At 40.7% G+C, this 20863-nt stretch overlaps 1 protein-coding gene across 5 annotated transcripts in view; it reads left to right on the top strand.

Annotated features, from left to right (window-relative positions):
• Nucleotides 1-515: 515 nt before the first annotated feature.
• The window catches only part of CSTPP1 (centriolar satellite-associated tubulin polyglutamylase complex regulator 1), an 83041-nt gene continuing 62693 nt past the window's right edge, over nt 516-20863 (top strand). For all 5 annotated transcript variants that reach the window (XM_071809143.1, XM_071809144.1, XM_065838346.2 and 2 more), the window contains exons 1-2: nt 516-641; nt 10146-10248. In XM_071809143.1, coding sequence (XP_071665244.1) covers nt 596-641; nt 10146-10248 — 149 coding nt within the window. In that variant the 5' untranslated portion in view covers nt 516-595. The remainder of the gene's footprint in view (nt 642-10145; nt 10249-20863) is intronic.

Genomic DNA, 20863 nt, shown 5'->3' with positions numbered 1-20863 from the left:
GACACAGCAATGAAGGCACCTTGGTCACCGTGGCCAGGCCCTGCTCCCTGGGACAAGGGTGCCACACAAATGCCCTTCATTAACCTACTACCATTCACCTTCAAATTAGGCTCTTTCCCTCACAGCTGTAGTCCCAGCAGCCCCTGACACGAAGCACTTCCTTGTTTCCAACCCAAATCTGACCAGAATGCCTTTACTCGTGCCATTTTGGCTCTTCAGCTTCACCAGCTCCTCAGCCTCTCAGGCATCCTGCAGCCTCGAAGCAAGTGCCCAGGGCCTCCTTCACTGCCCACTCCCCATGGCCAGGCTGCCATGTCACCCCACTCCTCCACAGACCCTACTCCGCCCGGTCGCTCACGACCTTTCCGCCTTGCCCGCAGCCCCTGACCTGCGCAGGCAGCGGGCTGGGGGGGAGAACCGCCGTAGCCGCGCTTGGGGGTGGCGGGGCGGGGGCTGAGGCCAGGAGACGTGCCTGCCCAGGCGGTTTAGGGCGCGGAACGCTGGCGGCGTGGGGCGTGTTCCCAGCCGGGGGGAGAGGCCGAGCAGCGTCGGGTGCCTTGGAAACGGACGGAAGCCGGGAGGGAGCGGCGGGAGGATGCTGAGCCCCGAGCGGCTCTCGCTGCCAGGGCCCGAGTACCTGGGTGAGGAGCGGGGCGGCGCCACGCCCCGAGGGCCCGGTCCCTGGGTGTGCTGTGGCTCCGCGGGGTTGGGGGTGGCTGTGGCCCGGCCCGGCCTTCCCGGGGACAGCGGCGAGCGGCCCCAGGCCCGCGGTGTGGCCCCGGCTGGGCCGGGCCGAAGCGAGTGGAGTGACTCCGTGTCCGCCCTCTCGGCTGGGTAGGGGCAGCGCCGGGGGTGACAGGCCGGGTGTGACATGCCGGGGCTGCAGGGGGCTGCGATTCCGGGATCCCCCGGAGGCGGGAGGGCTGCGGAGTCCTCTGGGGGACCCTCGGGGTGATCCCCGCCCGGGCAGCGCCGGCCTGGGAAGGGTGAGCTGCGGGCTCCTCCCCGTCTCGTTCGCACTGTGTGAATGGTGGGAGGCAGCGTCCAAGCTGCTCCATGGCAGACTGTAACCTCGTTTAGGCCATTACCAACCTGGTTTGCTCTCAAATCTGTGTGAGCAACCTTATTTTATGCTCATTTCCCATCACTCGTATGTTGGGAGGTGGATTGAGTGTCAGCTTCTCTTTTGAAATAAGGTAATGTTGCAACGTTTCCCACATAAAATGGAAATCTTTTAGCTTATAAAGCAGCCGCTCTCTTGCAGACTACATCCTGTTACGCTGGCTCTAACAGTTTGTGTTACTGCTTGATGTTCCAGGAAACTAAGGAGCAAAGAGATTCAGTGTTAACATGTCAAATAAAAATAATTAGGATGGAATAAAGTCAATATGACTTCATTTAATTGCTAAAGAGGAGATGAATTACAAGTAGTAAGCATTTGGAATTTATTCAGCATGGTACTCTTGAAGTGAAACTCTTCAGCCATTACTTTCTAGGCCCAAGAGGCTGTTTGGTAATAACTGTTATAAAGGTATACATAATTTACTGTGACTTTCTTGTACAAGGAAAGGTTAAAAATGGCATGAGTTGGTTTGTGCAACTTGTTTCGTGATTTGGCCATCTCTGATGAGTTAAAATGGAACAAGACTAGAGAAACACTGCTGGCTTCCAGTAAATGAAACACCTGTCCTTCAGGGAGGAGACTAAAAAAGCTGAGTTTGTTTAGCCTAGCAATAGTGTGAATGAGGAGGGATCTGACTGTTCTATCAAAGCATAGCACAGAACTATTTAAGCAATTGAATGATCTAATTAGTCTCAGAGTAGAATCTCTGTGTTATTGCTGCCAGACTGCTGGTAGGATGCTTTGCGCATGCTTGCGCAACTGCAATGCTGTTCTGTGTTAGGGAAACTCAAGGTTGAAATAGGAGTTTAGTGCTCTGTTTGTGGTGGTTCTTCGGAGACTGACTTTTCTGAAGTTCTTGTTGCCGATTGCAGTTCTGGAGCTAGTTCAGGTATTTGAGAACAGTGTTGCAGTGTGCCATGTAGATACACCCTTTGGTTTTGTGCTACGCTATCACACTACATCAGCATTTTCAACCTACACGTTAATCGAGAGGCTCATAATTTTTCTACAGAGTTGCTCTAGGCTGAAACTTGCAATTTTTTTTTTTTCAATGAGCCAACATAGTTTTAGGTTAATTTAATTGTTTTTAATGAAATAAGCACTTAACTTTTACATGTGTGAAACTTCGAGTAAGAATTGAATCACTCAAAACAATCTAGGAAGCAGACTAAAAATTCTTAAAGTGTAAAAGTAAACAGATTTTCTGTCTCCCATCTGAAGATGAGAAATGTGACTTCTAAGAGATGTGCCAGGTTGTTTGGTGCAAGCAGCTTTATTAACCTACTTAAAGTGAGCCTTCTTTATCTCCATTCCATAGGCTGATATGCCATTCCCTTTTCATTTTGTAAAACCTTCTAAGTTATTCTGAGATAGGGGTCACAAAAAGACACATGTGTGAGCATGTCAGGTTGAGCAATAATTTGTATAAGAGCCTGTTCTGTTGATCACTTGGTATGTCCTTCTGTTTAGGTTGCAATATCTGTTGTCTGAAGGGAAAAAGAGTCTGCTACATTATTAGCTGTAAATGTTACCAATAACAATGGTTTTTGTCTTAATGAGATTTTGTAGTTTACCAAACTGCTCACAGATCCTACTTAATGAATTATTTATAAGCAGTAGGAAATTGGTTAAAAACCAACCAGCCAAAACCCCAAAAAACTCAACTGTCCCCCCTGCAAATAAACGCACCTCCCGGCACATTTTCATAAGATGCTTTTATGTTTTCTGCATTGGCCTGGCCTTCTTAAATCACCATTCTTTGGATTTGTTCTATTGCGTGCCTTTGCGTCTTGTTGATATAGTTGTCTGATGTGGGATTATAAGCAACTGTGATAAGTTTCACTTTCTGTAGTTTCATTCTGGAGTTGTGTTGCCCCAGGCTGCCATAGAAGGTATTCTCTGAGTCTCACAGATCAGATGGCACTGTCTTTTCTGATCTGGAATGGGCAAACTTCATCTAACCTCTTTTTCTCCTTTTCAATACCAAAACCAGGCCGAAAAATAAAATGAGTGTCCAGAATAACGTTACGTGCTACTTGCTGCATTACTTTTCTTTTTCTTTTTTCCCATTTGAGATGATTCTTCCACATCCAGTTTTGATGCTAAGAGGGAAATAAAAGCAGAAGTGAACAGGAAGAGAGTTAAGCATGCGCTTAAGATGAAAAGTAATTGCAAATGTTCGGTACAGCAGAGTTCCTAGGAAATAAAACTCATGGCAACATTATCTCAATACCACAATGATTGCAAGACAGTCGGTGGAAGAGCAGACATGACTGATACTCAGTGAATAGGAAAGCAGATGAGGTCTGCAGTGCTGGCAGAAAGGCTACAGTGAAAATGTTACAAAAAGCAGGACATTTTAAACAGCATTTTCACTGAATAAACAACATTTAGTGTTTGGGGACAGTGATGAAAATGTGTTTCTCGTTTGATGGATGAGACTGGAACTACAGTAGGCAAAATGAGGCCTATTTGGGACACTTTTCCATGCGTTCCTCATTATGGTTTAATAACTGGTGATAGCTCAGTTATTTATAGCAGGCAATGGAGCTCTTAGTGTATTGTTCTACTTATGCAGCTGTCTTCTGAAGCTTCAAACTTAATCCCTCACTGCCCTCCCTTTTCTGTTTTGGAGAAAATGCAGTAGATTATTACAGATTTTTGAGCTTTCATTTTCCTCTGGATTCTGCCCTCCTCCATTCCCGAACTCCAGGATGTGCTTTCTTTTCTTCCATTGCCAATATAAGATACATAAGAACATAAATACTCTGTTAGGGAAGTGCCTTACCAGTAAAGCGTGGGGCTATTAAGCGCCAGAAATGCGTTTCCTCATCTCTCTTGTAAGCGGACTTGGGCTTCATGGTTAGAAAAAAATATTCATAGTATTGGTGCTTTTACGAACTGAGTAGCTCCCAGCAGAGAACTTCAGTTGCGTAGAGACTTTGCAGATACCTGGGGTTTACTCTTCTTCTGAACAGTCTTATGAAGTATTGAGTTGAATGTCCAAGTGCAATTGTTTTTTTTTTTAACAGCATAATCAGTGTATAGGTTACATTGTTATCCAGACATCTCAGCTGACACTGAGTCACCTCTTTGTCTAGGTATTTAATGAGCTCCTGTGAGGCACTCTGGCTGAAAGAGCTTATGGTCTGAAAAGAGACTCATAGAATCAAGAGAATGCTTTTTTTGTTTTGTTTTTTCTTTCCAATTTCTTGCTCTGTTATACAGATAGGAGAACTACAATGTGGAAGATGAATGACCTCCCCACGGACATGTAAGAATTTGCTTGTAGAAATGTTATTCAAGTTTGAATCTTCTTAGACTCAGTTTAGTACTTTCCCCAAAAGATGGAGGTTTCATTCCCAAACCTGCACTACAGGCCTTCCACCTTAACTTGAAAGGTAACAGGTGAAATCTGATTCTGATCTATGTAGATTTACAGAACTGGAGAGTACACAGTCCTTCTGTGTTTGAGTATGAATAGACAGGGAAACATTAGGCTACTTAATGCCTTATAACAAGCTGGAATGACAGTTATGTCCATGAGGTTAGTAATACGCTGCCTAAATTCAGATTATTTTTTTCAAGATCAATGATTTTGCATTGGTGAGGTGATGATTTTTAGCAGCTGTACATCATCTTGTAGGAGGTGGTCTGCTGGAGAGACTTGGATGATTAAATCAGTCTCTGCAGCTGCAGGAATGCAAACTGAAAGAGTATAATGTCGTGGTTTGTGATTAATGTACTGATTAATTGTTTGAAAAAATTTCCAGTTATGGTCAAGATTAAATTGTAAACTGAAACATTTCTTAATATTTTGTTGAAAGTGGTTTTTAAACTGTGAGCATACAAAATACAATATAGTTGTGTGGCCGCTTAGCATGTTCCTGAGTAACAGTGCATGTCTTGCATTGCAGTGTTATCTCTGGTATGACAAGGTTTACTTGTACTTCATTGCATGTTCTGCCCTTCAAAAAGAAAAAAAAAAAAGATATGTTTGAGGATTAATAGCAACTTACGCTGCGAAGCTGTGCAAAGCTGGAAGGAACTACAGCTGTACAGTGATTTAACTTTTAGGTTGATTATTTTGTTTCCATACTTCACTTGCTCAGGCCATTCCTTAGTGATGTCTGAAAAGCTGAAAAAGAGCATCATGAAAGACAATTAGTGCTGGAAAAACTTCCAGAGATGACATGATTTCATTCTTGCAGTTTGTATCCTTACTAACTCCCTCTTGCATAATTATTATTTTGGTAATATTTGCATGAAATTAATCTTGTGTTAGTATAGATGTGTCTTTTCACTGTGTGTAATACAGTCATGTCCTTAGCTAAGCTTCAGTTCAGAATCAGTTCTGGAAGTGTGTTTAGTTGTTACCTTATATACTTTGAGAGACTTTAATATATTTGGAATACTTATAGCATTTTAAAGTTTGTTATGCTGTTGAACTTCTGATAACTGAAATGAATCATAATGTTAATTGCACCAAGTAGTGTGTATTTTTGGCACTTCAGTTGAGGAGGAGGCAAATAGTTAATAAAAACTGGTCTTATTATCCAGGAATTCTCACTCCAGATTTTTCAACATATTCTGTTATGCCAGGAATGAATCAGCCACCAAACAAAATGCGCTGTTATGTGCATGTGGTACAAATTGTTTTGATAATCAGCTCATGTTCCAGAAGAAGTCCTCTCTCATGAAGAGTTGAGCAATAATGTAGCTAGCTGATTTGATAATACTTTGATAAATACTTACCTCTGCTGTAGGGCTCTCTTCTGCTGTTCCTTTTAAACAGGGTATGTGATACGTTTTGCTATCCAATAGCAATTTATTCTGATCACGCTTGTTTGGTGCACTTTATTTTTCATTCGCAGCATCTGCTGCTATTTTTATGGCTATTCCTTTCAAGGATGATATTCAGCATTGCTTCTTGGTAAGTGTGCTGATATACTTCTCAGCCTTTGAGAGCAGGCAGACTTCTTGGAAAGAGAAGCTTCTTACTGATGTGGCATCAGGGAGATGTATCGCATTTGTGAAACTGGGAAACTGAAATGCAAAAATAGTGTGGTTAATGGAATCGTGGTGCTAATATGTGCTGAAGTAGGTATTGCATAATGGACACAAATAGAACTGTGGCACTTCCAAGGTCTTAATCCTCTCCATTCCTGAGCGCTGCTGATAATACCAATATTACATATATGCAATATTGTTACTTAAAGATGACATTATTTCCTTACTTCTGAGTTTCTGGCTTTGAGAATTTCTGTGCATATATTTTGTTGCATGCAGTGATATTATTTGCATTAAATTTTCCTTTTCTTTCAAGATTTTTCAAGTATCAGAGCTTGTTCTTACGATATTTGTAATCAAACCTATGAATTAGTGGATTGTTTGTTTTCATAAGAAGATTGAAACAAGTCATTTGGTGGCTTATAAAAGGACTGTTTTTACTCTTTTAAATACACATGCAAAAATTATTTGGTGCAGTTATGGCTAAATGGAATAAATTGCGATTGTCTAATCTGTTGTGAAGTCCATGGAGATTGTGGATTGGTTGTGCATATAGTCTTTGTTTTGCCTTTGACTTGCAAGCTGGAGGAGATTTATATGACCTGCTCTGGCCATGCTTGAATTGAACAGCCACTGTTCATCCCCAGATTTGGTTCTGAGCCAAAAGTGCATTGATTGCAAAATTCATATTGGGCATGTGAGTGATGGTGCGGTGTGAGCGTGTCCGTATGGGGGCAACTCCAGCAGGGCCCATTCTCCTGGGTGTTGCAGTAGCCAACTCTGTAGGAGCTGTACTGTACATTTTGCTACCGATTGGACAGAGGCTCTAAGTGTAACATCATTATTAGTGGTTCAGTTGTAAGAATTAAGATATTCTGTGCAAGGGTATCTACTTACAGTCAGGTCATGGGTTGCCGGAAGGCTCCTCTGTGAACTTGTGCTGTCAGATCTGTGAAAGCTGCCTGGTAGTTTTTAAAACTGACAACAAAGCATAGCGCTTACCAAATGAGTGTGGCAGGCACACTTGCTTACTCTTTGGGGTAATTGCATGGGATTTCAGGGAAGACTTAAGCATGAACCATTAACTTTGAAGGTTTTGTACAAGCAGCTGGGGGAACCTTTGTTGCAATAAGCCATAAATAAATAAATGCTGAGGATAACCTATTGTGATCCCTCCTGTGTGGAAGCTGTGGTGTACTGGAATTCTATCAGGAAGAAAATGAGTAGAGACAGCAAGCTGTAATAGCACAGTTGTGTGAGCATTTGAGCTTTACGTTCTAATTTTGACTTGCTGCCTCATTGTTGCAAAGTGGGCCTCAAAATATAAGCAACATTTATATGAATACACCATTATCTCCATGAATTTTCAAGGAGTATTAAAATGTATGAATCCTCTCATTTATTTTGCACAGGACCTCACAGACTTTTAACTCTGCTGGCATAAATAGTTAATGTTCTAGTATGATTCCAGTGTTTGTTATGGAAAGTGCCATTTCTATAAATTATGGAACTACTATTTTACTACAACCAGACTCCTGGCACTTTATTTCGCCTCTCTGGCGTGCTAGGACCTGCCTGCAAATTAAATTTTATTCTATAACTTTTCTGTGTAAGGTAGAGTTAGTTGGGTTATAAAACATACTGCTTGTACCATTCCATGGAACTGGGCAGGCAGCGAACAGGAAGCCAGAGCTGGAATTTGCCTTGGCACTGTGAGCTGTGCTACCTGGAAAACAGCACAGCAGCTGGAGAGCCAAAAAGAGGAACTTCTCAAGGGGACTGCAAATGCTATTTTCTTTCAGCTTCTCCCTCACCAATTTCTTCCTCCCCCACGCTTCTACCTACCTTCTGGGCAACAGGGAGAGATGTTCTTTGCCAGGATCCTTAGGCCATGCAGCAAAAACTTAACAGAAATACCCTTTTACTATCAGCTGTATTCAACAGCGACCCGTGTATATTTGTGTACGTTTTTAAGTGTGACAGAAATGTCTGAAATTCTGTGTTGAAAGTTAATTTATTCTCCAGGAGCAGACTCAAAGGTATTTGTTACAGAGGTCAGCCCCGTTGTGCTGCGGGAATGTGCCGGTCTATTCCCATAGGCTTTTAAGGGGAGAGGTTAATGACTCTAAAGAAGCAAAATAACAAATACATGTTTCATTGATAGGGGTTATTCTATGAAAGAAGGAGTGTATAGTTCCCCACAAAGTTTCGAGAATGGTTTTGCAATTGAGCAGAAGTTTATTGCAGGCTGGGTGGACTGTTCGCTCCATTAATGTGGTACCACTGACAGCTCAAGAGAGGCCTGGGCAGCCAGTTTCTGAGCACGAGATGGGAGATGGGCTGCAGAATGAAGACAGGGGAAGGATAGGCTGGAATAAAGTTACGCAGTTGCTGTTATCTTGAGCCTGTGACTGAGCTGCACGACTCATTCCTCCCTCAGGGGACACAGGTGCGCAGAGCTATTTTTCTTTAATCGCTCACATAAATTAAGTTTATTCCTTTGCATTAAAATAATTAAATAAAGCTACGCCCTGTATCTTTTAGTGCCAGATAATATCTTTGAACCTTTGGCTCACCATTTTGCTATCAGCTGCAAAGTATTTTCCAGGGTGTGCTTAACCAATTTTACCATTGTCCTGAAAAATGTTCTAGGCAGAGAAATCCCCTGATAGCAATCAATGTTCATACTTACATACTTTTAATCACTGTATCCACTGGGAATAATCATTTCCGGGCCTCTCTTGAAGTCCACCTGCCCCACACTGAGATGAAAGGGACTTCCATGCTATGTATCAAGTGGCGCGGGCTTGGTGCTTACCAGGATATTAAGCACAAATTAAAACGGTTTGAAGAATATTGATGTGGGTCTGAGGTTGGCCAGTTGCTGGTGAGGGGTGATGCTGCCAAGTCTGGGGCAGATTGGCAAGAAGCAAGAACAGCTTTTGCCTTTCCTATATCCCCTAAGGGTTTTCTCCTGCTCTTTTTAGGACACGACACTACTTGCAAAGGTGCAGTAGCATATGTGTTTAGGATGGAGGTGTGTGCTTTGGGAACAGGGTTTGTGTGCTTTCCAGGTTAGGAATGATTTTCCTGGGTTCGTTGTGACTTGTCTTCTGATTGTTGAACTTGTGGATTTGGAAAGCGTACTGCGTGGTAGCTGGCGCATCACATCAGACTCGGCTCTTTGTTGCTTCATCTTGGTTTCTAGCCAAAAACATCAAAGGGGTTCAGTGGCAAATCTGTGTTGCTTCCTCCCTGGCAAATGCTTGATTCGCACAGAGTCTGCCCCCTGCAGAAGCAGCAAAATGGTTTGTGTTGTACCAAACTATCTCTACTCAGAAGTCTTATAAGTGAGCGGCATCCTGTGCCTGGGTACTGGCAGATCCACCACTTCTGAAATTTCCTTTTGTTTGGTTTAGGCAGTTATTTGAGACTGACTGTTGAGCAATATAAATCTCTCTTGGCATTGAGACCTGTTCCTCACCTGCCACTCCAAGAACATTCACTAGTGCTTGTATGGAAGCAGATGTACTTTTATTTGCACCTTTAGGAAAAAAGCTTTACAGAACAACCTTAGAGCTATTTGGCTTTGGTAAAAAGGGAAGGGCAGGGAATGCCTACAGCTCTGCAACAGCCCCATAGGTACGGCATTGACAGTCTCTATAGGAAAGATGGCTGTGGCTCAGCACAGGGATCAAGAACTCCTCTTGAGTAAACTTTTTACAATGGGACAGTCCCACTGTTCCTTCTCTTTCTTTACTTCCAGAATCTTGGGGGATTTTAAAAAAAGGTCAGCACTTTTAATGACTAACCCTGTGTAGCGAGGAAAGGAAACAGGATTTAGGTCAGGAATTTTACTGTCAGTATCTGGGAGACTGAAACCTCTACTCTTTAACTCAGGGAGCAAATGCTTGTTGGCTTCTTGTGTAAGGCACACAACTAGGTTGGTCTGGCTCTGGGCTTTGCAGGCCCCTTGTATTCTAATTTGTCTCTTACTGTCTTTTATTTGCAGCTCAAAGACATGTCCTCACGTACATGGAGGATGCAGTGAGCCAGCTGCTGGAGAACAGAGAAGATATTAGTCAGTATGGCATTGCCAGGTTCTTCACTGAATAGTAAGTACATCAGGATACTGCCAATAGGGCCAGCTTGAGGGGGGCTTTGGAAACAGGCAGGGTACATGGAGAATGAAACTGGACACATGCTGATGATGTTGTGAATGCTGGATTTCACTGGGTTAGCCAAGGGCTGCCTGAGCGTGTTTCAGAAATGTGCATGGGTTTCATACAGTTCAGTACTTCTCCTATTACAAACATTCATGTGAAGCAGTCACTTTGCAGGGCAGAGCTTTTAAAAGCATATAGAAAACCAAATTTTGCTTGCCTTAATCAGGGCTGTTAGTATCAAAAGCAGAGACTGCTTCTGGTTTCAGCAGCACTCATTCTTCTTTTTTCTGAGCACGAATATGAACTGTTTTGTCTCGTGTGAATGTTGTCCTGTTAAATGCTTTAATGTAATTCCTCTTCCTCCCTTATAACCTGCGTAATGAACATAATAGTTAGGACAGGTCATCTCTTCCTACTAATTTGGAAAGATTTTTTGGAGAGGAAAAACTGTGTGCTGGTCTTTAGTGGTGTTAATGTTGACTCAGCCGATTGCTGTATGTTTTGCCAACCTGATGATGTCTTGCACAATGCCTAAAACTCTTCAAGGCAGCTTCATTAAAGATCTGTTGGTAATGCGTGTGCTTGCAGTGGTTGTATGTTTCTGTCTTTTGATGCCCATTTGAAAATCTTTCCTTGATTTGCCTCGGAAAAAGATAACAGGAAAGGAAGCAAGCAATGTGCAGAATATTTCACAACAATCTCTGTACTACAGCAGTGGAAGAAGAACTCAAAGCATAGGAATAGCTTTCTTTCTCAGTTGACAACAGTTTCAGGGGTTTTTGCATGTTCTTCTGTTTGTTTGGTTGTTTGTGTTTGTTTTTGGTTTTTTAAATTTTGTTACTTCATTTCATTTTTTCCTGCACATTAGAGTCCATCTAATCTCCAAACAAGATCTAACTTGCTAGTTAATTGATTGGACAGCTTGCATTACATTTTCTTACCCCATGAACATTTTTAACTTTTAAACAACCGAGATTGTCACTGGCAAATGAGTAACTAAGATAAAGTCTGAAAAACTTGCAGCTTTTCTTTTCTTTTTGAGATAAGGTAACAAGCAGTTCAAGACTAGCATGGTTTTGACCATCTTGGCAGAGGAGGTAATATACAGGCCATCTTGCTGCATCTCTTTGTATAATGGATCTTTTAAGTAGATGGCATTATAACAAGAAAACATGGTTTCTTGGTAATACCTTATCTCTTTTGCTCTCAACAGAGTACTTCCAGCTTTCACTTGGCATGAATTGTCCATGTTGCAAAATCTATGAGACCCATGCAAAACAGCAAAAAGGCAATTTTGCTAAAAGAATCAGTTTATTAAAGCTGTTTAGTTTTATTGTTAACATTTGTCTGTGACTTAGTGTAACTAGAATGAATACTGACTTTAAAATAACTCAGAAATCTATTTTAGAATCAAATAATACTTGTTACTACATGGATTTTATAAGGAGAGTGGTATTTTTTGTTGTAATTTATATGAAGTAGCTTAAACTCTCAAAATGCATTCCCTCTTTGTAAACTACCAAAGCTTAAAAATGCATAATATCAGGAATGAAACTCTTACTATACAAACCAATGAACAGCGTACTTCCGTGTTCTGAGCAAGTTGCAGTGGTCACTGTTAAGTGAGGTTTGCAGAGAATTAATCACCGCAAGTAAGTTTTGGAGACAAATGAAGGTACAACCTATGCACTTAATGTGACTGGCAATCACGATACTCCATCTGATATAAGTGAGTTTCCACAGAAGGTAATACTGAGATTAGTCAGCTGAACAAATAGTCAGTAAACAAGAGCTTAAGGGAGATAAGGAGCATGACTACAATGACCTCCACCCACTGATGGGATTTCTTTACCAGGATTGAAGGCAAGGTGGCTCTGAAATACCCAGGTGAAATCATCATTCAGGCATCTCTCCACATTGGATTTGTTTTGCACCTGCTTTCAAACTGTTACCTCAGAGCCTTTTCTAAACTTCTGATCATACAGGTTGAAAAAATTAAATGGTGAGCAAAGAGGTCTTCCACACCTTTTGAAACTCCTCACGTTGCTTCTCTATGGTACTACTTCATCGTGACATAATAACCTTCTTTTTCACTTCCTGTTCTTCTTATACCTTTGAAAGAATAAATAGTAATTAAAGATCATTATAACAAACAAAACTGTCAAGATAGAGCACAATCTTCTGATTGACTTAGGTGCTGGAGATCATGTTTTTCCCATTTACTTTCAAAGAAAGATGTGAATTTCTACAGTGGCGCTTTTTTTTGTTTGTTTCTTTTATAGTGTGTCTGGAGTTTAGCAGATCAAACTGTGTCCCTGTACCAAAGTACAAACTGGCTTAGTAATTTTGAGAGCTGTGGAACTCTTAAGATTTGAAGTGTTGGATTCTTTATGTAGAGAATAAATTATTGGCAGTGTGGATGTAGGCAGACTCAAAATACAAAGTTTCCTATTATGGATGTGTCATATGTTCTGGCTCTCAGAACTTCGTGGTGAGCCCTCACTGCCCAATAGATTTCTTTTCATCCGAACAACAGTCAGCATTTATTCAGGCTGTGCTTTGAAGGCTACGCTGGCTTTGTATTGCTCTGCCATGCAAATAAACCGGATCTTGATTTTTATCTTTACTTTCATTATCTTCAAACTCAAAGATAACTTGTGAGGTTCCAGGAGGTTTGTGTGCACTTGCCCAGTGTTTTCCTTGTTCTAGGTCATTCTAAGTGAGAGGATTGGCATGTGCATATTTTGAAGTGTGCTGCAATGATTTGAGATGAAGGGCCTTGGTATTAGGGTGTCCAGTTTTTCACATTGTGCTTTCCCTATTTATACTCACTTAAAATAAGAGATCAAGCCCAGGGTTTAGAAAGCTAGCAGGTAGGCCCAAGCAAGTGAGATGGGGTTTGGTTGGTTGGTTGGTTTTGTTTTTGTGGATTTTTTTTTGAGTGTCCATGGGATTAAAATAATGACTTCTGTAACTTTTCAGAAATAACAAAGTCAGTGTATCAAGGATGGGTGTTAGATATTCTCCAAACTCTTCCCAGAGGGCACACTTTTCAACAGAGTGGTGTTCCACAGGCTTCTCTGGCTGTATACACCGCTGAAGAGCAATCATGGCCTTTCTGTCACGCATTGCACTTCAGATCTTTGTGCCCTTTATACCAACTATTTTTATGGGTAATTAAGAAAATGTTGTTGGGGTTTAACTTACCTTAGTGAAGTTTCAGAGCTGAAAATTACGAGGTCATGTAGCTCTGTATGGATCAAGCATTAAGTGTTTTGCAGGCAATGAGTATTTCTAGTTGTTTCTAGGAAATTAAGTTGAGCATGTATTTCATTGCTATCCACAGCCTAGCACCAGGACTGCTGATTGCAGAGGGCCAACCTTCATCTCTGCAGTTGTCCTTCTGGAATATTTGTAGTCTTCAAGGATACTTTTTCTCCTGTATTATTCCATCGTTCATTTGTCCCAATCAGCTGGACATCTGCTTTCAGTCTTGGGAGTTCCTTGAGGCTCCCCTCATCTGAGTCACTCCTGACTCTTACAGGAAAAGGAATCAATCACCATTCTGCCCATTAATCCACATCTTTTAGCTAAATGAGTAAATTATGTCTCTCTTAGGGCTAGTCTTGATTTTATAGATATGCTGAAATGCTACTGGTATTTGTTCATTACAAACCCAAGAAATCTCTGCTCTGCTTTTGAATCTCCATGAAATGCAGACTCTTGAAAGCCCTCTGTGTAATTATACACTAATGCTGCTTTACTTCTTCCAGCCTAACTTCTGTGCCAACGTATCTTAAAGGGACATGTTCCTCCTATACATTATTTATCATCCTGTTTTCTTGATCTTCCTGTGCTGAAGAAAAACAGAGCCCTCATGCTAAAGCATTTGATCATGCAGAGGGAACATGCATAGCATCCCACTTTATATTTTCTGGGATCTTTAAGGGAGGCCGCCTGGCTTTTTTCACTTCAGCCGGAAGAAGCGGCAAAAAAAATTTGACCAAGAGACTTCCTACTCATAATTTTTGCATTTCTTCTGGACTAATCCTGTACTTGAAACTTTTTCTTCCAGCTCACAGGTAGATGTGCTACTCTCTTTGAGACTCTTTGGAAAGCTCAGAAATATTACTCAGTGATAACTTCGCTCAGACAGGAAACTCTTCTTCCAATCATTTTTTTAGTTTGTTTGATAAACCAAACACAAGTGAACTAGAGACACAGGAAAAGGCATTTTTTTTAATCTGTGTTCTTCTCCCAAAACACTTCTTGTTTTCATTTGTTTCTGGTGAAATGTCTCCCTGACCACCTGCCAGCTGGAGCATGATTGAGAAAGACATCTTGCTTTTAGCTTGCAGGTGCATTGCTACTTCCAGTGGGCTCTGCAAACTGATGTCTGAGATCTCCTTTTTTCTCTAAAGGATGTTTCTGCTGGCTCTAATTTGAAGTGCCCTTGCTGGATCTTGTGTGACAATTCGATAATATTTGTCTGAGAAGGTGTCTGTGATTTGTGTGTCTGGGGGTTTTGGGGATCCGATACTGCTTTTACATCTGTTGTGTGCCTCACAATTCAAAATATCAGGTCTGTACCGTGTAGAGCCCTGTTTTACACAAAGAAGCATTTGCTTTGTTCAGAGTAGCAGAACTGCCAGTGCTATATAGTTTGAAATCCTTGGATAGGAAGATGTTATCATGGTGAGAAGTATCAACTTCTAGCAATGAAAATACCTCATTTTTTCTTGTTGTCTGGATTGGCTAAAACTATTTGTTCAACTCATTCCTCAGGGACAAATGTGATACTGCTCCGTGGCTTTCTCTGGCAGTAGCAGTGACACAGGCTTTGGTATCAGAAAAACTTTTGGCTTGTTCAACCCTCTACTGCTATCCCATACTACCTAAATAAGTCTGCAGAGTCAACAAGGTCCTCCTCTTTAAAATGGTCTCAGTGCCCTTGAGAGGGTTAGAGCAGAGGGGAATGGCCAGGCATGGGACAGATGGGATGCCCATGAGAAATAAGCCACTACTGAACACAACCTTAATTGGCAACTGGAAATAAGCTGAATTATCTGCTTATAGAGGGGAGAGGTTCTTAGACCTAGCTTAGATCCATCATTTTTTTTTAATCTCTGTGTATGTAGACCTTATCGTTGACATCATCTTGCTGTCATCTGCTCTGCATCTTTCCCCTTTTCACAGTAACTTGTTCTGTCTTGTTCTCAAGGATAGTGTAAGTTCTTCAAGACAGAAATGATATTGTACTGCATGTGCTTTACAGCACCTAGCATTGTAGAATGTTGTCTCTGTGCTTTTTACAATTGTAGTATATACAGCAAAAGCAGTAGTGAGAAGGTCCTTAGGGCTTTGACAAGTCGTGCCAGATTCCCTGTCAGAGAGGTGGAGTCATTCTGTAGGATTTCTCAGCAAGACTGTTTGGGGGAGGAGTGTTTGGTTTGGTGGTTTTTTTTGTTTTTTTTTTTTTAGTGTTAGTTCTGTTTGTATTGGTTTTGAGCAACTCAGTGGCCTCTGAGAGGTAACAATACTTTCAGGTTCTTACAGAAAATGCTGATATTGTCTCTGATATAATCTTATGAGCAATTGCAAAAGTGGTATTTTATGTGTTCCTCAAATACTCTCAGGATTCTGATCTGGAGCGAAAAAGACAAAATGATCACACTCAATGCAAGACTGCACTGAGCTACGCAATTGGGATGAAGCTGCTGCTGTCAGTGACCTAGCTGTGAAGTAGCCCTTTGGGCTGAAAATCTCAGCTGGGATAATGTGCGTGATGGTTCCTGACAAGCTCTTACTTGGGATTCCTAGATCCCTAGGGCACTGCATAAGAGTGCTGTCTGCCTCTTCTTTGCTCTTCAGTTATCAGTGGAAAGAGAATTAATATATGCACTCAGGCTCGGCACTCATGCCAGAAGCTCTGAGGAGTAGATTTTGCAGCTAATGTGAATAAGTTGCTATGAGAGAGGCATTTTCAAAGTCTCTTTCCACAGAGTAGATGGATTTGCAGGACTGCATTTGTTGATAAATCTTTCAGTGGAAACTATAATAGTTGCATATTTCTCCACTTAGAGTGTTGCTAATGGACACAAAGCTTTTCTGTCTTACCTCTACAGAGAAGAGTTGTCAGAATGGCAGAGTCTCTTCCTTGTAATCTAAATTTCTTCAACCATATTAGAAATGAGATTTCAATACCCCCAGTCCACTGTGCATGGGATACCCATTTTGTATGAGACCTATGGAAGATTCTGGGGGGGTGTGGATGACTTAGTTTATGTGTGATTAAAATTACATGAATTTCGTTGAGAACCTGCAGATCTGCTACCTGGAGTGTGATGTTTTCATTACAGAATTGCTTGATAGCAGAAATGCTTTTCGTATCTTCATCTAACAGGCAGGATCTACCAATTCCTGATTTTCCCAGAGTTGTTTCTTTGTAACAAGCATTGCAACAAGTCCTAGCCTGACAAATACGCTGATTGGGATAACTGCTATTGAGTAAACAACCAGAAAAAAATGCATATATTAATGGGAATAACACGCTGATTCCCACTGTAGTTTGAACATGTTACCAATATATTAGAAAATGTAGTGTATTCTTTGTGTATATTTGAGAATCTTACAGCTGAGTGAGTACTCAAATGAATCCAAATCCTTGCAAAGAAATATGAGGTGGGGGAAGGTAAAAAAAGCTTTTTGGTAGGCAAGACAATCTCAGGAGGCTTGTAGCTAAAGGAGCAACATAGAAGTGGACATGAAAGACAATGTTTACTGTTGATGCTGTGTGCAGTAAGATACTCCATTCAGGAAACTTACAGTACTGTTTTGGTGACACAAAAATCTAGAGAACTTGCCATAGCATATGAATGTTAGCATTTTATATCAGCACCTTGTTAGCATGGGGTAGTTGTCTGTAGATAACCCTTCACTTTACTTACACGCTGACTTGAGCTGTACTCTGCTCTTGCTATTTGAAGAAACACAATCACAACTTTTATTATATGCAGTGTGATCAGATTATGACACTTCAATTATGTATTCACTGACATAGCAGTGCAGTCTTTGCCTGCTTCTCTCCTATTCCTTTATGTCATGGAAATTACTTATTTATTTTGTGGTCTTTGCCAGAATAGTTGCAGCAGAAGCAGAACAGCTACCTTATGGAGACCTTATGTAGTCAGGTATATATGTGTTCCTTCTTACAGCCTTGAATGTTGAAATGCAACACATTTGCCATGAAGCTGAGCTTCCTTTAATGATAGTTAAAGCCAGTTGCATATAGGCAGTGTTCATAGCTAATAAAACTGAAAACCAGACATTTTAAATTCTCCAAAAGCCAAAGTCCAGAAACTTGGCAAATGATAGGTGTGTTAGGACTGTATGTGTCTGAGTTAAATGTGTTTGTGCTGTTTCTCTGGGCTAGAGTTGGATATACTATCCTCTGTCTAGTTTTAATTCATAACTCTAGCATAATTCTGTTTATGCTTCCAGTTGTTTTATTGCTTTCATCACAGTTGTTGATGTCACTAGTACAAATTCAGAGATGTACACATGATTGTAGCTGGAATTTAAAATCAGCCTTTGTGACACACTTCAAATGGGTAAATTTATTCTTTAAACAAGTCTGGATAATTTAAGGAGAGGGAAAAGGAGAAAACCCTATGATTTACTGAAAATTTATCTCTCTGATCTAGGTTAGAATGTAATAGAGAATTAATTTTTCCTCAGTTATGTGCGTTTGTGGTACAGTTTTCCTACTCCCCGGTCCATCCCACTGTCTGTATTTGGCAGTACAACAAAATAGATATGCATGTCATTGCTGTTTCTAATAACATCTTTAAGGAACCTTCTGTATGTGTGCTCTTCATGGCTATTTAGCCATAACTCATTCCATCAGTTGAGTATTTTGTAGTACTCGTCATATGCTTTTTGGGATGCCTCAAAGTCCTTGTGTATTTTCTCCAACAGTCCACTTGTTTTTAATCTGTATGGTATTGGACCATTAGTTCCTCCTCCCTGTTCTTGCATTTGTGATCACAAATCTCTGCTCTGTTTCAGTTTGTATTCTTCAGAAGTCAAAGGGCCCTCACATCATAATTGGTGAACTGTGGCAATCTTATATCATCTGTCTTCCACTGAGGAAAGGTCTGCAGTAGAGCTCACCTAAAGCAAAACAGATATTCAATGCTGAGATCACTGTTTGACAAGCATTTTTCTACATCATTCTGGAAGACTACTCAGCTGTGTTTGCTGAGTCATTGTGATGGAATATATAGGAAAAAATGAGAAATATAAATAGTGACATATCCACAACAGATGTGGTGGGAGTATTTACAGTCTTTTGCATACAATTTGCAATGTGTATATAAAGCAGTAATCTCTTTTCATGCTTGGTCACATGTTGTAAGGATTGGATTTCCTGCAGCTTCTGTAAATGTTTTGAAGAAAACTGTTTCAGTAATGTGAAATTGGCACCTGGAATTCAGTAGAAATGCACTAGACAAGAAATGGCTTAGGTGAAACATGATAGCATAGGAAGTTTGGCACCCATTGATATTTTTCCCTTATAATGTGTGTGGTTTTTTTATTATTTTTGCAGTTCACTAAGTGTAGTTTTATCGTTTTCTGTTAGGATTTTTTTCTGGAACATAGTGTTTCCTCCAATAAAGTTTTTGATATCTCAAGCTGTAAGAGAACCACTGTTGAATACGTGATACCTTCATCAATGACTGTGCCTTTCTCTGTGTTACTAACTCGTATGGTTTAGTTCTGGTTTTAATGTAGCGTTTTGGCATGAGTCTAGACTACTTTTATATACGCACACAGGAGGTCAGTTTCAGAGGAGTTCTTGGCTTCCATCTATCTGAGCTTGTAAGATTTTGTATTAAATTGGAATAAAGTAGTCTAAGCTTGAGGAACACTTTATTTTTCCCAGAAAGATCTTTAAGATGGATCACGATTGAGGTTGGTGTGTAGGGGATTTTTTTGGGGTTTTGTTGTTGTTCTTTTTGTAGTTTTGTGGTGTTGGAACGAGTTTTGTATTCATTCTTAGGCTATAAATGAGGAGCATTTCTAATTGCCTTGCTAGGAGTACATGTGTTCCGATGTGATCAAGGCCAACAAATGTAAAATTTCTCCTAAATTGGATATGCCAAGCTGTAAAAATCAGCAAATGCCTGCAGCAATGAGATGTGATGAGATCCCATAATAGGATTCCTTATCCTTTACAGGATAAAATCCCTTAACTGTCTCTGCATCCTCGTGAGGAGCAAATTGCCAAAAGTCTCATACCTTACTTGCAAAATGCATTTTTCAAACTTCGTTTATCTTCCTTTCCTTAACAAATCAAGCAAACAAAACTAACAACGAAGAAGTCTAGTTTCTAGAAATCTGGATGTCTTCAGAGAACTTGAGGCTTCCTATGCTGTGTAGCATTGAAACCAGAGAGATTCCAGAATACTTTAGCATTAGAGACTTGCAGTAACCTCCTGTCCTGCAAAGTTAATCCTATTCTGTATGTTCAAATAAATGAGACAAACTGTAGCTGGTTAACACTGTAGCCAGACAGTTGTAGTGAGCACAAAGTGGTTTAGCTAAGCAATCTCTGAGTGCAGAGTTAGTGTTAATGTCAAGTGATGAAGCTTCATCTATATTAAGGAATTCTGGCAAGGTTCATTTGTTGCTGTGATGGAAATACTGGAAGCTGCTCAGTCTTTGATGTGCTATAGTTCTTGCCAAGGCAACTGAATAGGTGCAAAAATATTAGTTGTAATTTTTTTCTTCTTCTGAAATTTTCCAGTCTAACCAAGACTGAAAAGAGCAAATAGGGAAGCTGAATGCATGGCACCAGTATTGAATCTCTTTGGAAGAGTTACTAAGTTGTATTTTGGTAGTTCCTGGATCATCACAATTGTAACATGATTGTGCTGCTACCTTTTAAAAGAATCAGAAGTCTAATTTCTAAAACATGAAACTGTCTAAAGAGATGCAGGAGACTACGTGCAGAATGGAGCAAGCAGGCCCCTACTTGTGCTTGTACTTTGGCCTCAGCCAAACTGACAAGCCAGTTTGTGTTCATTGGCATTATGCTTTGATCTCAGCAGCACAAGATGAGTGCAGTTATTCAATAATTTTCAAATTCATATTCCTCCTTCAGTTGACACTGACATTTTGGTATCAAAATCTATCTCCAGCCAGTGTGAGTTCCATAGCTACTTCCAGAGTTGTTAGACTAGAGGAAATCTGAACACTACCATGTGTTACTGGTATTTTTAATAGAGATTCTCTTCTTTGAGCCATCCTATTGCCCTTGCCACAGGTTCGCTGCATGATTTCTGTGGTGTCTTGCAGCTAGTGAATGAATTTCACAGCATGACAGGGAGGGCAAAAGTACATCTGTTGGTTAATAAAGGAAATCAAAGAATGGAGATCATGGTTGGTTGATAATAAAGCTTACTGAGAACTTGAATCTACCATACCCTCAGCATATAGAAGGCTATAGAGCAGTTCAATAAGGAATTTTCTTCTTGCCCCAAATGTTTGGTTGGACCGGTTT

Source organism: Patagioenas fasciata, chromosome 5 (genome assembly GCF_037038585.1).
Source record: "Patagioenas fasciata isolate bPatFas1 chromosome 5, bPatFas1.hap1, whole genome shotgun sequence".
NCBI classification, from domain to species: Eukaryota; Metazoa; Chordata; class Aves; order Columbiformes; family Columbidae; genus Patagioenas; species Patagioenas fasciata.
Note: the sequence above shows the minus strand (reverse complement) of the source record. Positions and strands in the feature narration are given on the sequence as shown.